General features: G+C 47.4%; 1 protein-coding gene across 2 annotated transcripts; it reads right to left on the bottom strand.

The window, feature by feature from the left end:
- Window positions 1-1,755: 1,755 nt before the first annotated feature.
- On the bottom strand, window positions 1,756-18,216 carry LOC119464188 (uncharacterized). Of its 2 annotated transcripts, XM_037725049.2 has the most exons (5): window positions 18,071-18,216; window positions 10,557-10,911; window positions 8,592-8,808; window positions 7,291-7,509; window positions 1,756-5,931 (listed from the first exon to the last, which is right to left on the bottom strand). In XM_037725049.2, exons 2-5 carry the CDS (start codon window positions 10,883-10,885, stop codon window positions 5,233-5,235), a joined length of 1,464 nt encoding a protein of 487 aa, XP_037580977.1. In that variant the 5' UTR covers window positions 10,886-10,911; window positions 18,071-18,216; the 3' UTR covers window positions 1,756-5,232. The 2 variants fall into 2 exon arrangements, with proteins under 2 accessions (XP_037580977.1, XP_037580980.1); XM_037725052.2 differs by lacking the exon at window positions 7,291-7,509.
- Between the last annotated feature and the right edge of the window lie 106 nt (window positions 18,217-18,322).

Raw genomic sequence — 18,322 nt, 5'->3', positions numbered from 1 at the left:
GCAAATAAACACGCGGTAGCGCTTTTATGCACGCATACGAAACATTTTTAGATGCCTTTAGAGGAAACAGACGATAAATGATGCTGTACAAAAAGACACAACAGAGGTACCTGTTTTTCACACTCCTCTGCGTCTTCGCGGAAGCGAGGGTGCGAAATTTTCGTCTTCCTCGCTTTGTTTACCATGTCTGCAGTATGTTTATTCATGCCTGACGGAACAAGGTATCTTGATACGTGTACGTGAAGAGACTGAGCAACAGGACAGTGTTTTGTTCCCGGCTGTAAATCTGGGTATGGCAAAGGACGCGAGAAGTTTTCGCGCTTCGCTTCGCCATCTGATCTTCAACTACTGCACCAATGGCGTCAAAAAATTCCTGAAATAAGCGAGCGCTTCAAGCAATGGACAGAATATGTGCGCGACACTTCGAGAAGCAGCTTATTTTTGATAGTTACTTCAGCAAAGACAAAGGCGATGTCCTACTAGATGTAAAGAAAGTGCCTCGACTTCGAAGCGGAACCATTCCTTCAATTTATTTAGGGAAACCTGGCGTAGCTCAATGATGCTGAATGCCAGGAGGAACCAGAAGACGCCAATGCAGAAGGACGACAGGAGCTCAATTTAAATTTGTGTACAACTACACGCAGTGCAGGTGCCTTTCCTTGTCCAGACACATGCCGTAATGTAGAGAGAGAGAAAGAAAGGGAAATAAAGACAAGAAGGTTAGCCAGTGTAAGTACCGGCTGGCTACCCTGTAAATTCTAAGCCTCAATTGCCTTAATTCGAGATGATTCCCCCAGTTATGCAGACACATAATCAGAGTTTCTCTTGTGAAATAATGAGCAGGAAACACTGGCAGGAATTCCCAATTATCATGTTTAATGAGAATGTGGCGATTCTGCTGGCAAGAGAACCGGGCGACACGAAAAGCACCGCGAGAAACAAAGGAGCAAGCGAAGCATCTTAGCACTTGATGCGTGCTCAGATAAAAAAGAGTGATAAACGTCAGCTTTTGCATAAAAACTTCTTTTCGCTGTCGTCTGTCATTGCTTGAGACCACCCGAACTGCCGTTATATGGCCTTACCATTTGCTATAGTTTTTCTTTCCGTCTCAGTTTCCGTAATTTGTTTATTTTCTGTTCCTCTGCCTTGTAAAATTCCATGTAGGCCACCTGACCAATGCACTGCATTTGGCCAGTGTAAAATAAATTAAATAAAATGATACATGACTTGTCTGTCCTGCTAACGTCACTCCGTGAACCTCAAGAGCTATGTGCGCTACAGGCGTCAGGGCGTGCGCGGAGCAGGCGACAAAACGGAGTTTTTCTTCATTCGTAGCGCCACCTGGCGAACGCGCTGTGAAGCAGGAACCGGCGTTTCGGAATGTGTCCCTTCCAGACGAGCGGAGTCGGCGCTCCTGTCTTATCTTACTCCGTGGTTTGGAGACATGGAAGAACACGAACCGATGAAGTTGATGACGCAGTGGAACTTGCAGGTACGATCTCGTATGTGACGCCAGTAACTTGTCCAAGCACACGATAATGGCCAGTAGCGTGTAACGAGAAAGGAGCTTTTCGGAAAGAGAATAAATAATCAAGATGGCTTGCGAAAGGTAAAATAATGCTTGTAACACCTGACTGGTGTATGGATGACAACAGGATACGACTCGGATTGCGTAATCTGAAGTTCCTGTTATATGTCATGGCGAAACTAGAGCGCTGGGACGAAGGATTGAAAAAAAATAACAAGAGACATGGAAAAGCTCACTCATAATTTAATTGTTATTGCACATAAGAAAAATCATATACAGACACATCGCGCATATAACTTGACCTAAAAGTAAAACAAGAAGAGCACGAGTCTAACAGTGAACAATGCAGTTGAACTTTTTGTCATTAAGTGACTAACATGATTGGCTTGCACATAGAGCCGCATTCATCATGTGATAAGCCTCGGCAATTTCTCGCGTGGTCAGGTCATAGTACCGAAAAAAAAAACAAGCTGTAATATTGAAAACAATATGTTACTGGCATGTTTGGCGTGTAGAATGGCGTGTTTTTAAATAAATTTTCATGTTTTGTAAGACGTACAGTGCTCAGCGATTTAAACGCAATACTCGGAGTGCGTGGCTGCCTGAGCTTTTTTGCTCTCGCGGTGGGCGCTGGGGATACCGACACCATCTGATGCGTTTTGGTATAAAATGAAAGTCAGTGCGTTTGTGATGGATTTTGTATACAATCTGCCCCTTCAGCAATCCCCCAACGTTCATCGGAGGCGCTGAATTAGCCAGCCGCCGTGCCTACCGAGTATCGCGTTTCAATCTCTGAGCGCTGTGGCTGTACATTGACACACGTTTCTCAATGACGATATACCAAGTGGCCTTACTCTATATCCTATGTTATCATACCTTCCTCTTGAAGCTTACGCACGGCGCAACTAAGCGTAATTAAAGAAAACAAAAAAGAATACCACGGGGGTTTATGCTGCATGCAGTATATGAAAAAAGAAGCCGAGACGCTTTACTCACTTTACATATTATTTTCTATTCGCTCGAGAAATTCGCTATTGACCATCATTTACCACTTCCTTTCTTTATGTTTACACCGAAAACAGGCGATGACTAAACAAAAAAGGCACCCGTAGACACTGCCATTTTTTTAACTTGTCATTGAACTAAGAACGGTCGAATGAGCGAAAAGAAAAGTATACATTTCGCTTCTGGGGCTTTATTTATTTGCGTTCCTACTGATACGCAAGATCAGTATCATTTCGACCTATGTTACCGTCAGTGTTGACTAAAAAAGGGCGCGTCTCAGCTCCAACCAAAATGTAGTACTGCCATCTTGCCAACTGATAAAATATTATCTTCCAGGCATTTATCACGCGAAAGACACAAGGTGCACAGTTAGTTTAGTTAACTAAAGTCCCTCAAACTTTATAGATGGCAAGTCAATTACACACTTGAGTGGCTTCGCAGTGAGACATGACTGAAATCGTAGCCATGCACCACATCAAAACATTCCTTATGTCCCCTTCCCCTGCAGACTAAAAGCTTTTGTACGCATTCACATAATTTCATATGTTGTATCCATGATTCTCACTGACATTGCACAAACTCTGTATCAATTCCTCGTCCTTCTCACTCGGAAATTAAGGAAGCATCCCGACTGAAGCAAAAAATATAATTTATGAATCTGTCTGAGTGAGCTCCGTTATTTTGCCGACCGAAAGTATAGCAGTGTGGCACGCTTTGACAACAGGAATGGCATTAGGCAATCAGTGTTGGAAGCTAAGCTCGCAGGTCGACCAAATGGTTTATTCGAAATTGTAGAAAGCGGAAGGTAAAAGACGGTTGGAAGCCTTTTCAGCACCAGGGTAAGGCAGGGCGATCAAAATTTTCAACGTGAGCATGGCATTTGTTGCGGTACTTGGGGGGGGGGGGGGGGGGGGATACTTGCATTGAGGTTAGCACGGTACTTGCTTCGTGAGGGTCAAGGAGAAATAGCATGGCGCGAGCATAGCGCGCGGCACGCATTATGCTCGCGAGAGAGGACCGCGCGCTTCTCCTTACTCAACCAGTTTTAGCGTTGCACACCGGCATTTTGCCAAGACTAAACAGCTCCGCTATTTAAAATGAGGGCATTTTCCACTTATTGTTAACAAACCGTAGGATTAAAAAAAATGTGTGGCTCAACAAGTAATCGCCGCATTGTGTTTCCTTGCTTGACACCACCAATAGTACTGTCGTTCTGTTCCTATTTGCAACTTCAGTTCCCGGCATTCTCACAATTGTTCTAATTAAAGTAAAAGACTCGTGACCTTTCGATATACACTTGGATGTGCTATCAAAACACGAAAAATGTTAGCCCTATTCCCACGCACTATGCAGTCTACGTTTACGCACTATGCAGTGCATGATTACCATCACAACAGGAAGCGCCGCGCACTCTGCATCAGCATGAAGTCAACGCAGCAAAGACCACCGGCCTGGCTTTCCCCTTCCAGACTGAGGCCTCAACATGCTACTTCGCCAAGTGACGTCATCCCAGTAGACGTCATAAAGCTTACTCACCAAGGATTAGACGACCATCTTGTCAGAGAAGGTTTTACCATCACCGTGGATATGCTTTGCTATACATTTCCAGCCTGTTCGCAAGCGTACCCCAGCTTACGGAATACACATACATAGGAGACAAAAATGTGAGCAGCAGCGCTAGTGGCGCCATCTCTTGATGCAGCCGTTTCCTAGAGCACACACAACTGTAATTACCCAGACCATATTTGACCTACCTGCTGGTGAAAAAGCGCGACGCGAAGCAATTGCGCAACACAAAAGTGTTTCTCAAGTATATAACGCTTGACAAAAGCGTCACAAAATAGTGCCTCGGGTGCGGCTGTGCCTGCCCTCTCCGATGTACCGATATTCCGTAAAGTTGTTTAAGGACAGGATTAAATTTCCTATGTGTTCAGATGACCGTCTACCAGCAAGCCCGTGTCGCACATTTATTCGAATAATTATCTGTACACCCAGAAAACAGGAGACGAAAAGGCATGTAGCGAACGACGCACAGCTCTTGTTTCGTCCCCTCTGCCTGTTATCAGCCTTCGTATTCTGCTGAAAACTATACTTTTTGAAACTTGTGCGGGTCGCCATTCCAGAGTATTTCATCTCGGTTTTACATGAATATGCACATAGTGAAGATTTCAGCGAAATTTTGTTGTGTCGGGTGTCGTAAAGGAGAAATCATTGCGGTCACTGACCAAGTCAAGGGGACATATATCTTGGCGCAGGAAGGGTTCCTCTGAGTCTTGCCTGTCGCCCTGACGAAAGAACCTGTGTGAGCTCACAAACAGCCTTTCTTAACACATCGAATTGCTAAGCGACCGCAGTCAAATTCTTGTACTCATTATGTACAGGCGGGGACAAAATAATAAGGGATCTGCGAACGCGTGCCAAACGAAAGCCCCTGGCTATTCGAAAAGTAACGGAGGGTCGCCGCAGAGTGCAATGCATTGTCGCACGTCACAACGGCCGGAGCGGACACAGCTGTGGACACTTCTGCAATCGTTGCTATTCCTAAAGTAGGCTATCAAAAAGTAAGAGTATTGGCCACCAGGCGCTTACTTAGCCAGAGGGCGCAGAATTCTGTTTAACACGCGCTCGCAGATCCCTTATTTTGTCCCCACCGATATTTCATTTGAAAAGCTGGCGCACTTCCAGTGGCGGAGAAACGCTTAAAGCAGACCTCCCATGAACACGTTTCGCCACATATCCTCCTGCTGCGAGTCCATCTTGGGGAACTCTGCGGTACAGGCGGTGCACGTTGTCCAGGTCAGTCTCACCCGCGGATGGTAGCTGCCCACGAACATCCGAATGTCGTAGCTGTCCGTGCACAACGCCGCCAAGGACGGCGCCGATTGCATCACATCGCGTAAGTCTGCGATCGACACCTGCAGCTTCGTCACTGGGAAGTCGGTGCCCAGTGTGAGCCGTCGTAGAAGTTCGTGCCGCGGCCTGGGCGAGCTCATCGGCCCTCCCACGAACATCATCACTGTCCAGTAGTTCTCGAGTCTCAAATCGGTCAGGCCGCGCGCCGCGCGTAGGAGGCTGAAGAACGGCTTCTCCACGATGCCGTCCGCCAGTGCGAGCGACCTGAGCTTCGGAAACGCATCGCACGGAACGTCCTCGTTGCAAACTTCGCTTCCCGAGAGAGACAGGCTCTGGAGGTGCTTGCAGGTTTCGGAGATCGTCCGGAGGCTCACGTCAGTAAAGCACACAAGCTTCAGGTGCGTCAGCGACAGTTCTTCCAGGACCTTGGTTAGCCGGTCGAAGCGGCACAGCTCCTGGGTGTCGTCGTAGCACATCAGGCACAGACGAGTGAGCAGCGGAAAGTTGGAGATGCGAGAAATGACGTCGGGTTTCACGGCAGCCACCTGCGTGACGTAATGCAGAAGTAAGTGGAATGACGCTGGAATGTAGGGCATAGACTCAAAAATATGGCCGAAATGTGTTTTTTTTTTTTTGCTAATGCCACTATCATTGAAGGCAGATGTGTACCCAAATTATGACAGCTGCAATATCTTTCAGAGCAAGGAGAACGAAACAGTTAGTTACAGTGGCTGCGCTGGACCCCATGTTGCTTAACGCGCGTGAAACCCCCCTATTAGTACTCGTGTGCATATTTGAGTAATGTAAGAATAGCGACATCAACTTTGTGCGCGTTCAATTGGATTTTCGAGCATATATTCTTAGCAAACGTGAGACTGCAACTTCAGTTTTAGGGTAAAAGAGAACCTGCCGTGGTTGCTTAGGGGCTTTGGCATTACGCTGCTGAACAGGAGATCGCGGGATCAAATCCCGGCCGCGGCGGCTGTATTTTGATGGGAGAGAAATGCAAAGACGTCCATGTACATTGCGTTTGGTGCACGTTAACGAATCCCACGTGGTCAAAACTAATTCGGAGTCCTCCACTACGACGTGTCTCAATCAGATCGTGGTTTTGACCCACAAAACCCCACAAATTATTAGTATCAAAGAGAATCATGTTTTTGAACCAATATCTTACCACTTTCACTATGATCCCCTACATAAGTCTCTCTCGGCATTTTAACGTCGCCGACTATCAACGGCTCATTTACCCTTTGCCATGTATGTACCACCGTCCGATCTGTCCAGTCATCTGGACGTAAGATGCAGGGACATCTGAAATCGGCCTCCACGAAAGTTTATGTTCGTAAAAGCTTTCAGAAAGAATCCTCACAGGTAAGAGCAAATGCGCTGAGGTAACACTTGTCAATAGCAAGCAAGCATTGCTTTGTTTACTGTTTAGACCTGCATCATTATAAAGCGGGTGGTAAGCTTACAGCCAAGAAACTTGCAATAAATTAATTACAGTATAGGCCAGCGTCGCTACAGCAAGCGAGGGGCCTTCTCAGAGTGGCGCACGGTATTGTAGACATCCACAGATGTACGTGACCACTGAAAAATCTAGAATCAGCTAATAATGGCCGCTGAAAATTACTGCCTAATTTAGGGTTACCCAGTAGCTGCTGATAAGCTGTTTTGCTGCATGCAAACACAGTGTTCGCGGAGATTAGCGATAGAGTAGGTTAACGATTGCACCTGGAAATCCTTTTGGGTATCCCGGATATGCAATTGGCAGCCGCTGTTTTATATACATATGCAGACAAGAATTTCTTAAGCCCTGCAAAAAGTTTCTTTCTGCTCGACCTTCCTGCAAGAGCAGCCGCGCGATGCGTAACTGAGCATGCAGTCATGGCGTGGAACGTGACCTGGAGCTGCTTAATATCGGGATACTGCTCGAGGGCCATGTCCATGGTCTTCCCGTCGGCTTCGCCCAGCATGGTGTATCTGCCATCCGCAAGTCGCGCGATGCCACCGAGTGTCAGCTCCCGGCAGCTCTCGAGCAACGGCAGATGGTGCCACTCCTCCGCTTTGACCTGCTCGGTCATTTTAACGATGTACTCCATGGGAGCCTGCACCTGGGAGAACTGCGCCAAAATGAGTAGTTTGAAAACATTATATCGCTTTCTTAACAGCGCCAAAAGTCGCGGGCACGAGAAGAAGGCAACGACCACAAGCGCTGACTCGCATCTAAAGGTTTATTCGGTAATCAACAAGATCAAGTAAGAGAAGCTGGACAACTAAACCAAACAAATCCTAGATGTTAGATACCTAAACAAAGAATATGCAATTACGAAGTGTGCGGCTTTTGCAAGATTGCTGTTGTGGTATATATTTCTCATTTGGAACAAATTTAGCCAGAAAGTAAAATTTTATGGCAGTTGCCCTTTAGGAGAAGTGCTTTACCATGGTTTAGAGTTATATTAAGCAACCTACAGTTGGCGTCGAAATTTTGGAGACCACGGGTCTGAGAAAAAGTGGAATATTTCCGCTGCTGGGCGACGCTATCACGTCTGTAGGTTGTGGTTAAGCTTTACTTTGTGATTTCTCTGACGAATCTCATTTCGAGAAATTTAATTTTTCTTCACTAACGCCTTGCGCCACGCGAAGGGCCCTGCCCGTCCGGTCGAAGTGGTTCGGGATGAGGAGGTTCGGCATGATTATTTCCACCAGACGCTGATGCTTACGCCGACACCAACGCCGTCACCGACGCTGACCCCGACACCGTATTTTCTGCGACACGGGGCCCTTAACGCTAACGCATTAATAAACGTTCTTTACCAGTGCGCCTTATTTTCTGATCACCTTGATGTGTTCACCCTGTTTGCCTTTCGTGTTCGCCGGCGCCGAATGTATGCTACAAAAATCCAACTCGAACCCAGCAAACGTGCTGATGCGATCGTAAACATTTCACGACTAATGTTCTAACGGCTTTCTTTTTGTCAGATTAACCTTTTCTTCCATCCGTTCTCACTGAGGACCATCAAAAGTTGTCATCGCCTTCACCCCTCCGCTGCTGCCACATATGATGGCAAGTCATTCAAGACGGCCACCATGAATCATATTTACAATAACACTACACTTCACTCTCAATTTTTACAGACAATGATCGTGTGCCCACGCAATATGTAATACCCTCTAGACAGATAGACGGGCATGGTGTTCTCACCTCGGGACAGCAGGCAAAGAGATTCGTGAGCGTGAACGGGCCGAGATAGAGCTCATCGGCGCCTATGCCGGGCGTGGTGCCGCATAGTCTCTGGAGACGCGAGATGGGCCTGTTGCCTTGCACGTGCGCCTTCTCTATGCGCTGACAGTTGAGGTTGTGAAAGAGGATGAGCGCGAGGACATCTGGAAACCAGGCCGTGAGGTCCACCACAGCATCCCTGAGTGATTTGCAGATTAAGTATACAGATTAAAACCAGTGCGAGGGAAGAGGGATGGAGGAAGAAACTAACGAGTGCTTCGCCGCACCGTGTTTCTTTCCATAGATGTATAGTCAGTCCAAGCACTACACTACACTCTACGTTAGTGTGTTTGCTCATGCTGAAGGATAAATACAATAGGTGTTTTTTTTTCTGCACGTCAAATGGATGTTAGCGCGTGAACGTTGCACTAGCTACTCCTTGTCTGCTGATCACGAAGCGTTATTGACTTATTCACCCAGCACGTAGACTTATACACTGACATCTACTGCGAAAGAAGTTTTGCTTCGGTCCCAGTGAAGACTGCAGCATCGACAAGCGAAGCCTCGCACTGTGGTCACTTTTCACGCTTCGATCTCACAAGCATGGGTTCTGACGCTGTGCTCGCCTAGCCTCCTGCGGCGTCTGATGAAATCCCGGTCAAGGCCATCGCTGCGCTGCGCTCGTCACTTTAGATTTCCAAGAGGGCTAGATCAACGTTTAATCTTTTCGGATGACAACTTCGTCTGACCACCAAACTCGCCGAGATTGTCGGTATAGAAAGAACATTCAACATCCACTGCCACGTCAGCGGTGCTACCTAGCACTAACAGGGCTAATCTCGTGCACATGCGAGTGAAAGCGATTGGACGGCAAGATGGCCACCGCGTGGCAGCTTACGTGGTATAGATTGCCGGCCGCGTGGCGCGGCAGGCGTGGGTTCGACTCCCACTTGCGGCAAGTTGTCCCTTCGTTCGCTTTCGTTTCCCCTTTTTCTCAATCCTACATTTGAATTAGACACAGCAATGAATTTCCCCTGCGCCTTCACTGGCTACATTGTATCCTTTATTCATATAGTTGCAGCTAACGAGCAGTCTAGCCCTTTGGGTCTCCTTATTCTACTCTCTCACTTCAGCGAGAGTTTTAATTCCTATAGGACATTGATTCTTCACATGACGCCGTTGCTGTGTTTGAAGAAAGAGTTGTTTAGGGATCCCTTCCACAAGCTTCGCCTGAACTTTACTGCTCCGATGCTCGTTCCTGTTGGTATTACCGCTCAGTGGTTTTGGCCACAGAAATGTTCGTGCAGCCATTTCCGATTTCCCGAGCGGGACTAGAGGAACTGCACGGCAAACTTGCGCCTCCTTTATACGTTTTTTTTTCTTAATCTTTTCTCTTATTTGCTGATGTCTTCTTTTATTTCACAGTAACAGCTAAATATTCACTGTGTATATACATCAGCTAACTGTTTCGGTGGCAGCTTGCTATTCCCTTGATAGATGCAAATTCACTATTAATAAACTAAATTTTACGTACTCGCACCGAGTGCTGCAGTCCTGGCCACACAAAAAACCACGCGAGAGGCCGGCGCACGGATCTCGTTCTTGTGTACACGCACGCCAAACGGGCCTATGTGCCAACTCGGACAGCGGTGGCCGTGTTCCCAGTGATGGCACAGGTGCACCGGTGCAGTCCCGAAGGCCACGAAATGGTGAGCAAAGTGCGCAATGCACCCGTGGCACGGAACCCCTACACCCATAACTTAATTTTCCAGTTCTTCAATTCGTTTTACTCAAAACTACGTTTTTTTTTATATCCGTGACCCTTAGAACCGCCCGGTCTCCTAGCCTATCCACCAGAGTGGGTTTCGCCATTTTACTGAGGAAGAATCAACCAAGACAACACAACCCAACCCAAACTTAACGAACCAAGTTCACAATACCACTTACCGGTTGTGCACAATGACCAGTGTGTGCGTCTTGCATAGGACGTCCTGCGCGGTGGTAAGGAATCCCTTCGCAGACTTCAAGCCGGGGCACCCAGCAAACAGCGCCCTCGGGTAGCACTGCTTGACCAAAAAGCTGCGGTTCCCGACGAAACCTAAGTAATCCATCGTGAGTGTCGAACGGTCACCGCTTAGCGTGAACTGTTTCGGAACGGTCCGGCCCGCCGGTAGAGGCCTCTCCAACTTCAGCATGACCAGGTCCTCGGCGTCGGCTAGTTCATCCGGGTCTCCGAACTGGCCGAGGTCATCGGCCATCGCCTCTGCGCAACTCATGGCCGGTGGGCTGGTTCCGTGCGATCCTGCTCGGTCGACATATAGCACGAACACCGGAATTATCTATAGTCGTCACGCCGGTAACCCCAGTTACGCCTAATTACAACACAGTCAGTGCACAGCACCCGTTTTACAGGGTGCACCTGTTAACGTCGCATCCCCCCCCCCTTTTTTTGACATGGATGAACATTAAGATTTGTCAAAGGGGGTCGCTTGCTAAAACCGCATGTAAGAAAAACATGTTAAAGCATTGCACCGGGTGTTAAAAATTAAGTTTTACGAAATTTTTAAAAATCGCCTGGGGCCGGAAGCATAATTCGTATCGTGGAGCTGGGTTATTCGAAAAGGAGGACATTAGTAGCACATAAAATCTAAATACATATTCAACTAATTAACAAAAAATCACTAATTAACTTAGTTAATTACATTACGGCACATGTTACAGTTTACGAATTGTATCCGGTGAGTTTGCAAGACGCATGCAGTTGAAACGAATTTCCAGGATGACACCAGTTTCCAGATATTATTTCCCAAAGTATGGGACGAAATAGATGGGCGTTCCAGTTACTTTTGTGCTTCAATGTATAAAACAGCATTTAGGTAAAAAAGTAGGTAGAACAGCAGTGCATTTTTACGGCGACTTTGATGGCGCATATCTGCCTGTGGCGCCGCGTCGCGTACGGAGTGCAGCTTCAACATGCACCAGCAGTGTTTACACGCCGCCTACTGCTTCGCTTGCGATGGCCACAACTAAGAAAACTGTTGCTCTAAGTGGATCAGAACGGCAACGGTGTCGACGGGCGAATCTCACTTTGGTCCGGCCAGAGACACGCCAGCGTGAAGCAGAACGCCTTCGCGCGTTTGCGGCGCACGCTGCGAAATCTGCCACTCGCATTTCTAAAGCTGAGCGCGTTGCAAGACGTTACGGAGTCCGACCAAGATGCTCGTACCGTCGCCGAAGCGACTCGACAGCTGGGCGCCGCTCGCCAACAGGACACCGCGCGTCAAGCAAACGTGCAAAATGGTCGCCGGCCCGAAAATCGTGCGCATTTCGCTGCCGCGGACCGTGAGTTCTGTGAACACACGCTTCACATTCGTGTCCTACCGATTCCTATGAACGAAAGCTCAAGCATCAAACAGCGAAGCTGTTTAATTAAGCCAGCAGTAAGTTGTGGTACGTATCAAGAAACTACCAAGAAATAAAAGAAAACAAACTTTCTTGCTGAAGCCGGATTTGAACCCATGCACCACGTGTCCCAAAGCAAGCGTCATATAACCACTAGGCTATACAGCCACTTTTTTTTTTCTTTATTGCATGGAAATATTAGTAGTTATATGCGAAAATTAGTTGTGTTATATATACACATACATGAAAAACAAATTCACACAAGCTAGGCAGTCCAATGAAAGTTCAAAAATCGGGTAAACAAACACAAGCGTCCAGATAAGAAATCCATTCCGGAACGCGGTCAAAGGTTGTAACCACACTCCGCACTTGAGCAGCCTCTTCTCTAACAAGAGACCTTCGTCGAGCGGGGTGGCTCGGCATGTCTGTCGATCATTCGGCTTCTCCATAATGAGTACAGTCCTAATAACATAAACAAATCATATGGTGCATTACTGATTGTCTTTTTGAAAGGAAGGAACCGGATACCGTAAGGTGTTAGAGGAATTCTTTTTTGATAGTTCTTTGTAAAATGTCCCAAAAATAAAATGCATCACGACAAAGAATAAAGCAATGTTCTATTGTCTCAGGTTGGCTGCACAGTCTACAATTTGTATTCCACGGTACATATAATCCTTTCTCATGAAGCCATGTTTTAACTGGAAGGGTGGAAGTGTGCAGCTTAAAGAAAAATGTTTTCGCTGCTGGCGTTATACACATTCGACGAACACAGCAAAGAACATCTTGACCAAATAGAAACAGATACGGCTTTCGATACATAGGTGCAGGGAAAAGGTTATTTACAAGTGCTATATTTAGCGATGTTCGATCAACGCTAAATAAATATTCTAACGTGAATCTGGCTTTTAAAAATGAGATAGTATCCACGAGTTCTTTTAGGAAGCCCCATAACAGCAGTTCTTGAGCAGAGTTTGTCGTGACAAAAAGAAAAGGGAGGTGTGAAGCAAGACGTGTTCTATTAACTGCAAGGAGGAAAGGATGACGGACATTTTTAAGGTAAAATAATCTCATGACCAATTGTCTCACAAACAAATGCACAAGACTGAGACCTCCCTTCTCAAGTGGAAGAAAAAGATTATCCCTTCTCATAGATTCCCATGATGACTGCCAAATAAAACATGCAAATATTCTGTGGAATGCCTGAACATGGATGCGGGAGCAGTGCAAGACCTGCAGAACATAAAGAAGCTTAGAAGCAAGGAATATATTGCACGCCTTAGCTCTTGCGAAAATGGGGAAGTCGCGTCCCTGCCAGGTTGTCACCTTTCGACGGATTGTGGTTATCGCAGATGTCCAATGAGGTCCACTATTACGGAAGTTATCGAGAGGCACACCAAGATATCGCAGCGAAGACTGATTCCAATGAATATTCGAGAACACAGAGGGAGTTAGAGCCCACATGCCTCCTGCTCCTGCCAGGAGGCATGTGGGCTCTATGTGTGGCAGGAGACAAGCTCCTGCCATTTCACAGAAACGCAAGGTAGTGTTTATTGTCTCAGTAATACTGGGCTTATCAATGCAAAAGAAGGCAATGTCATCCGCATAAGCTAGAACTTTAATTTCTTCATCTGCATACCTGTATCCCTTAATGCTTGAGTTATAAAGCCCGCTTAAGCAAAGAGGTTCCAAGTAAATTGCGAAAAGTAAAGGCGAGAGCGGACAACCCTGACGGACGGATGAGTGTACCTGTATTACACCTGAGAGGGTACGGTTCACAATTAACTTTGTAGTGCACTCTTTATAACAAAGTGATATACCATTATATAATGCATCACCTAACTGCAGATGTCGTAGTAATCGGAACAAAAAACTGTGCTGAACCTTATCAAATGCTTCGGCGAGGTCAATCTGAAGAAGAGCTACTTGATCCATGCTACCTTCTAAGCACTCAAGGACTGAACGTGCGATATGAATATTTGTTTGTATAGAACGTCCTCGAATTCCACATGTTCGATGGTCACCAACTAATTTATCAATGACTGTCTGCAACCTATTTGTAAGTACTTTTGCAAATATTTTATAATCGACATTACATAATGATATCGGCCTATATCCGTTTACACTCTTTAATATTTCATTATCAGTACTCTTTGGGATTAGGGTCGTATGGCCCTGATAGAAAGTCGGAGAAAGCTCACCATGTTTATAAGCGTCTTTGAAAACCTGCTCAAGAAAGGGACACAGGAATTCCTGAAATTTTACATAAATCTCGGCACTAAGGCCATCAGGGCCAGGCGTTTTGTTTTTCTGCAAAGTTTCAACAGCAAGCTAAATTTCTTCTCGAGTTATTGGCTCGTCAACGCTGACTCGATCATCATCCTGTAATTGTGGCATAAGAGAAATAAATTGATCGGCTTTTTCTTCGTAACCCTGCTGAAGCGTAACTGCAGTGAAAAGATTTTTATAGTGATCTTCAAATATGGTGATTATCTGCGACGTTTCTGTATATATGGAACCACCAGATTCAATTTGCAATATTTGCTTTGAAAGCGCGTATCGCTTTTCATCACCAAGAGCCCTTTTTGTGGGCTCCTCATCTGTGAAACGAGTTGTGCGTGAACGCACCACTGCTCCTCTGTACGCTTCCGTCTCATATTTCTGTACCTCTGCTCGAACAGCCACGCTTGCGCAACATGCATTTATGCGAACTATATATGATTGCTTTCGAGCGTCGTCGTCTTCGTCCACAGCTGGCACGTTCGTACGCTCGTGCTCTGCGAGCTGAAGAAGTTTCGCGCGCTATGAGAGCGCGAGAGACGCATACACGGAGCGGGTCTCCTGGAACGCGGTGTCGGCATTGGAACGCGGTGTCGGCATTGCAAGCTGCGCTATGCAACGCGCAGTGACGGCCGTAGTCCGAGACGCGCGAAAATAAACTATCATGATCATGAGTACCAAGATGAAAAGTTTGCGCGCACTTCCGGAAAATGCTGGGGTATACGATCGTCCAGCTTCGCTGTTTCAAGCGTTGCGCGGCCGCTTGCAAGGTTAAGCGGTTTTTTTTTTTTTTTTAACAGCGAAAGCCACAGCTGGCACCCTTCCAGGGCACGGACGGCCGGACGCCACCGCTGTGCCATCACGTGATTGCTGAGAGAGTGTAAGGGGGAGAGGCCACAGATGTGGCGGCGCAAATGTTGCTATGCGCCGCTGTGCCATCAAGTGATTGCTGAGAGAGTGTGGGGGGGGAGAGGTCACACTTGGCACCGTTCCAGGGCACGGACGGACGGACGGTCGGACGCCGCGAGTATGAGTCATTAAAGGCTTTCGCCTTAAAACTCTCATTAGCCGTATGCTGTATGTGCGAGTGAAAGCGCGCGAGGGACGCGCGCTTTCATGGGGAGCGAACGCACGGCGGAGAGCAAGCGCCACTTCTTCCGTCGCGCGAAAGGCCGGGGGGTGGGGGACGGGAGGGGAGGCGACGTTTAGCTGCGGCACCAAATGCGTATCTTGCGACCGGGCGCAAGGGGAACTGGCGACTCAATCTCTCACGCGAAAGGAGGACAGACAGCGGGAAGGCGCAGGAGAGAGGGGTTCCGGCTTCTGCTCTGTGAGCAACTTGTGCTTTGCACGTCGCCGGGCGGTCACGCGCACCGTATCTTGAGAGCGATCTGCAACACGGCTCCTACCTTTGTATGCGCTGTGCTTTCGCCGCTCAGTTTCCGTTGAAGCGATAGACCGCATGAACCTTCGCTAGCTGCTGTGTGGTCACAAAAACAACGCGCATAACTGTTGTCGACAGCAGCGGCATTTTGCCCGCCTTCGCACCGAATGCGCGCGGCGATGGTGACGTGTTTATGAAGAACGTGCCAACCTTTGCCGTACACGCTATGGCGGTGTACCGTAGCGACTATAAGGCCATGGTCCCTGTGGTCACTAAATAAAGGAAAACCACCGTATCATATATATTTCTTATTCTTTAATAGTTCAAGTAACCAATTACGCCATCCCATCTTAATAGTAATAATTGAAAATGCATAATTCCCACCATAGTACAGCTTCGCTGGTCTTCCATCTCCATTGGAGTGGACGGGCTGACAGTTTTTTTTTTTTTTTTTTTTTTGCCACAGCGCAAGCTTGCATGCTGGCCTGCGCTCGCGCTTTCAAACAAACAAAAAAAAACGTTAAGCGTTAATGCCAAAAGCATGCCATGCCGTACGTGAACTGCGCAAGTGGCGTTGTTTAGCTGCTTTAGTAGGCGTATATTGGTCAAACTGAATGATTCGTTTTTGACCTAGCGTGGGAGCACGAACTTTCACATAAGAACAAAGGTAATGTGCGTCGGCATGCGTATTTCATAGCTTGCAAGTGTGAACCTCGGTTTTGCGAGATAAGGATTCTGAGAGGAAGCAAAGAAATTACGGCACGCGAACTTGCGGAAGCCTTTTATATATGAAGAAAACGTGCATGAATTACGTCCGCGATAGTTCTATGCGTCTATTGGTGAACCAAATGCGTTTTTTTTAGAAAAAGTTGTCGCAGTTTCACCTGAAAGGTGAAGCATCAATTGCGATAGCAAATTTGTAGAGAGATATACGGAGTAATGATATTAGCTTTATCAGCTGTATAAACTTGGACATGCAGCAGCACCGGCAACGCGCCGAACTGTTGTCGACGCCGTCGGCATTTTGCCCGCGTTCGCTCAAAATGCGTGCGGCGTTGGTGACTGTTGCCGGAGCCTCTGATATAAATAGGCACTTGGTGCCGCAGCTAAACGTCGCCTCCCTTCCCTCCCCCTTCCCCCCCTCCCCCACGGCCTCTCGCGCATCGGAAGAAGGCGCGTTTGCTCTACATATATGGTGATTGTAAAGGAGGAAAGAGACGCCTACTTCTGCAGCCCTTAAGGAAGCACGGCGCAGAACGCGCGTTTGTTCTCCGCCGTGCGTTCACTCCCCGTGAAAGAGCGCGTCCCTCGCGCCCTTTCACTCGCACATACAGCGTTCGGCGGCGCGCGGCCACGATTTCATCTCCATTGACGTCATACGGAACCTCACGGCGACGGCGACGGCGACGCCGACGGCAGAAATCTGCTTTTGAGTGTCCATATAATTGCTATCGCAATAATATTCTTCGTCGCGTTGAACCTTTGCGCATGCACGCAAGTTCATCCTTAATTGAAACAGTGAGCGTTGATATATCTGTAAATCATCCTACAGCCACGAGACGCGTCCCATCTTTCTTACTAAATTTCCTTTTCCGTCAACAAAATGGATTCTGTGCTGACACACTTGGTCCCTTCACGGGTTATGGCTTTCGCCACTATGTCAGTTGTTAAAAGCTCTCGCCGCTTGTTTATCTGTGTGCTTTACTCGGTCCTTGACTTAAACGTGCACCCCACCACATTACGCATTTAGACCACGGCTGGTAGGTCAAGCTACAACAGCATATTGCAAACAGTATGACGTGACTCCCGGCTTTCCTTTGACATTGTCAACGAATCGCGAACGTAGCCGCTATCAAGTGCGCTGGCTGAAAGTACAGCGTGGTGCAGAGCAGCCATTGTGTTGTGGATATCTTTATTCCCATTCTCTTGAAAGGTAACACTAGAAAATCCAAGTGAGCCGCGCACCTGAACACCTTTATACAATCCACCACAGTAGCCTAGTGGCCCTCTGCTGCTGTGCATCGCAGGACGTATGTTTTATTCTCGGCCATCGCGGCCGAATTTCAAAAAAATATAGAACAAGAAGAGAAAAAAATTACTCCATCTCCCTCTAAAGGGAACTATGTGTGGATGCGAAGCAGCGGGGAGATGGTTAGATTGACACGTTGCCAACAGTCACACGACGAAGTGACTCTCGCACATCATGCTACATCCGAACATTGCACTTTCTGTTCTGCCAAGTTCATTCCGACATTAACAGTTGCCATGTGCAACAGCCACATGGCAACAGATGCGGCAAAAGAAACACTGTGAAGAACTGACGTTAGGCGACACATTTTTTTTTTCACTCCGAGGGGGCAAAAAACGTAAATCGCGTCTTACACGCTGTATCACTTACTCAGATAACCATGCCGGTGCAGCCACGAACACGCAGGGAAGACGCAGCTAATGAAGATCGCATATGTAGGCCTCTCACTCGCCTAACACGCCTCCACGTTCTGCCGCGGTCGCTGCCAGCGCTCGACGCGGCGCAACAGCTTTATCAGCTAACGCCTGCACGGCGATCTCAAGCAGTCAGTCCAAATGGAGGCGTCTTGAGCTCTCACTCTCTTCCTTCAGATAAGGCAATTGTGTTGCTGATAAAGCGGCA

Source organism: Dermacentor silvarum, chromosome 9, assembly GCF_013339745.2.
Source record: "Dermacentor silvarum isolate Dsil-2018 chromosome 9, BIME_Dsil_1.4, whole genome shotgun sequence".
Taxonomy (NCBI): domain Eukaryota; kingdom Metazoa; phylum Arthropoda; class Arachnida; order Ixodida; family Ixodidae; genus Dermacentor; species Dermacentor silvarum.
The sequence above is the reverse complement of the archived record's forward strand: the minus strand, read 5'-3'. Positions and strand labels throughout refer to the sequence as shown.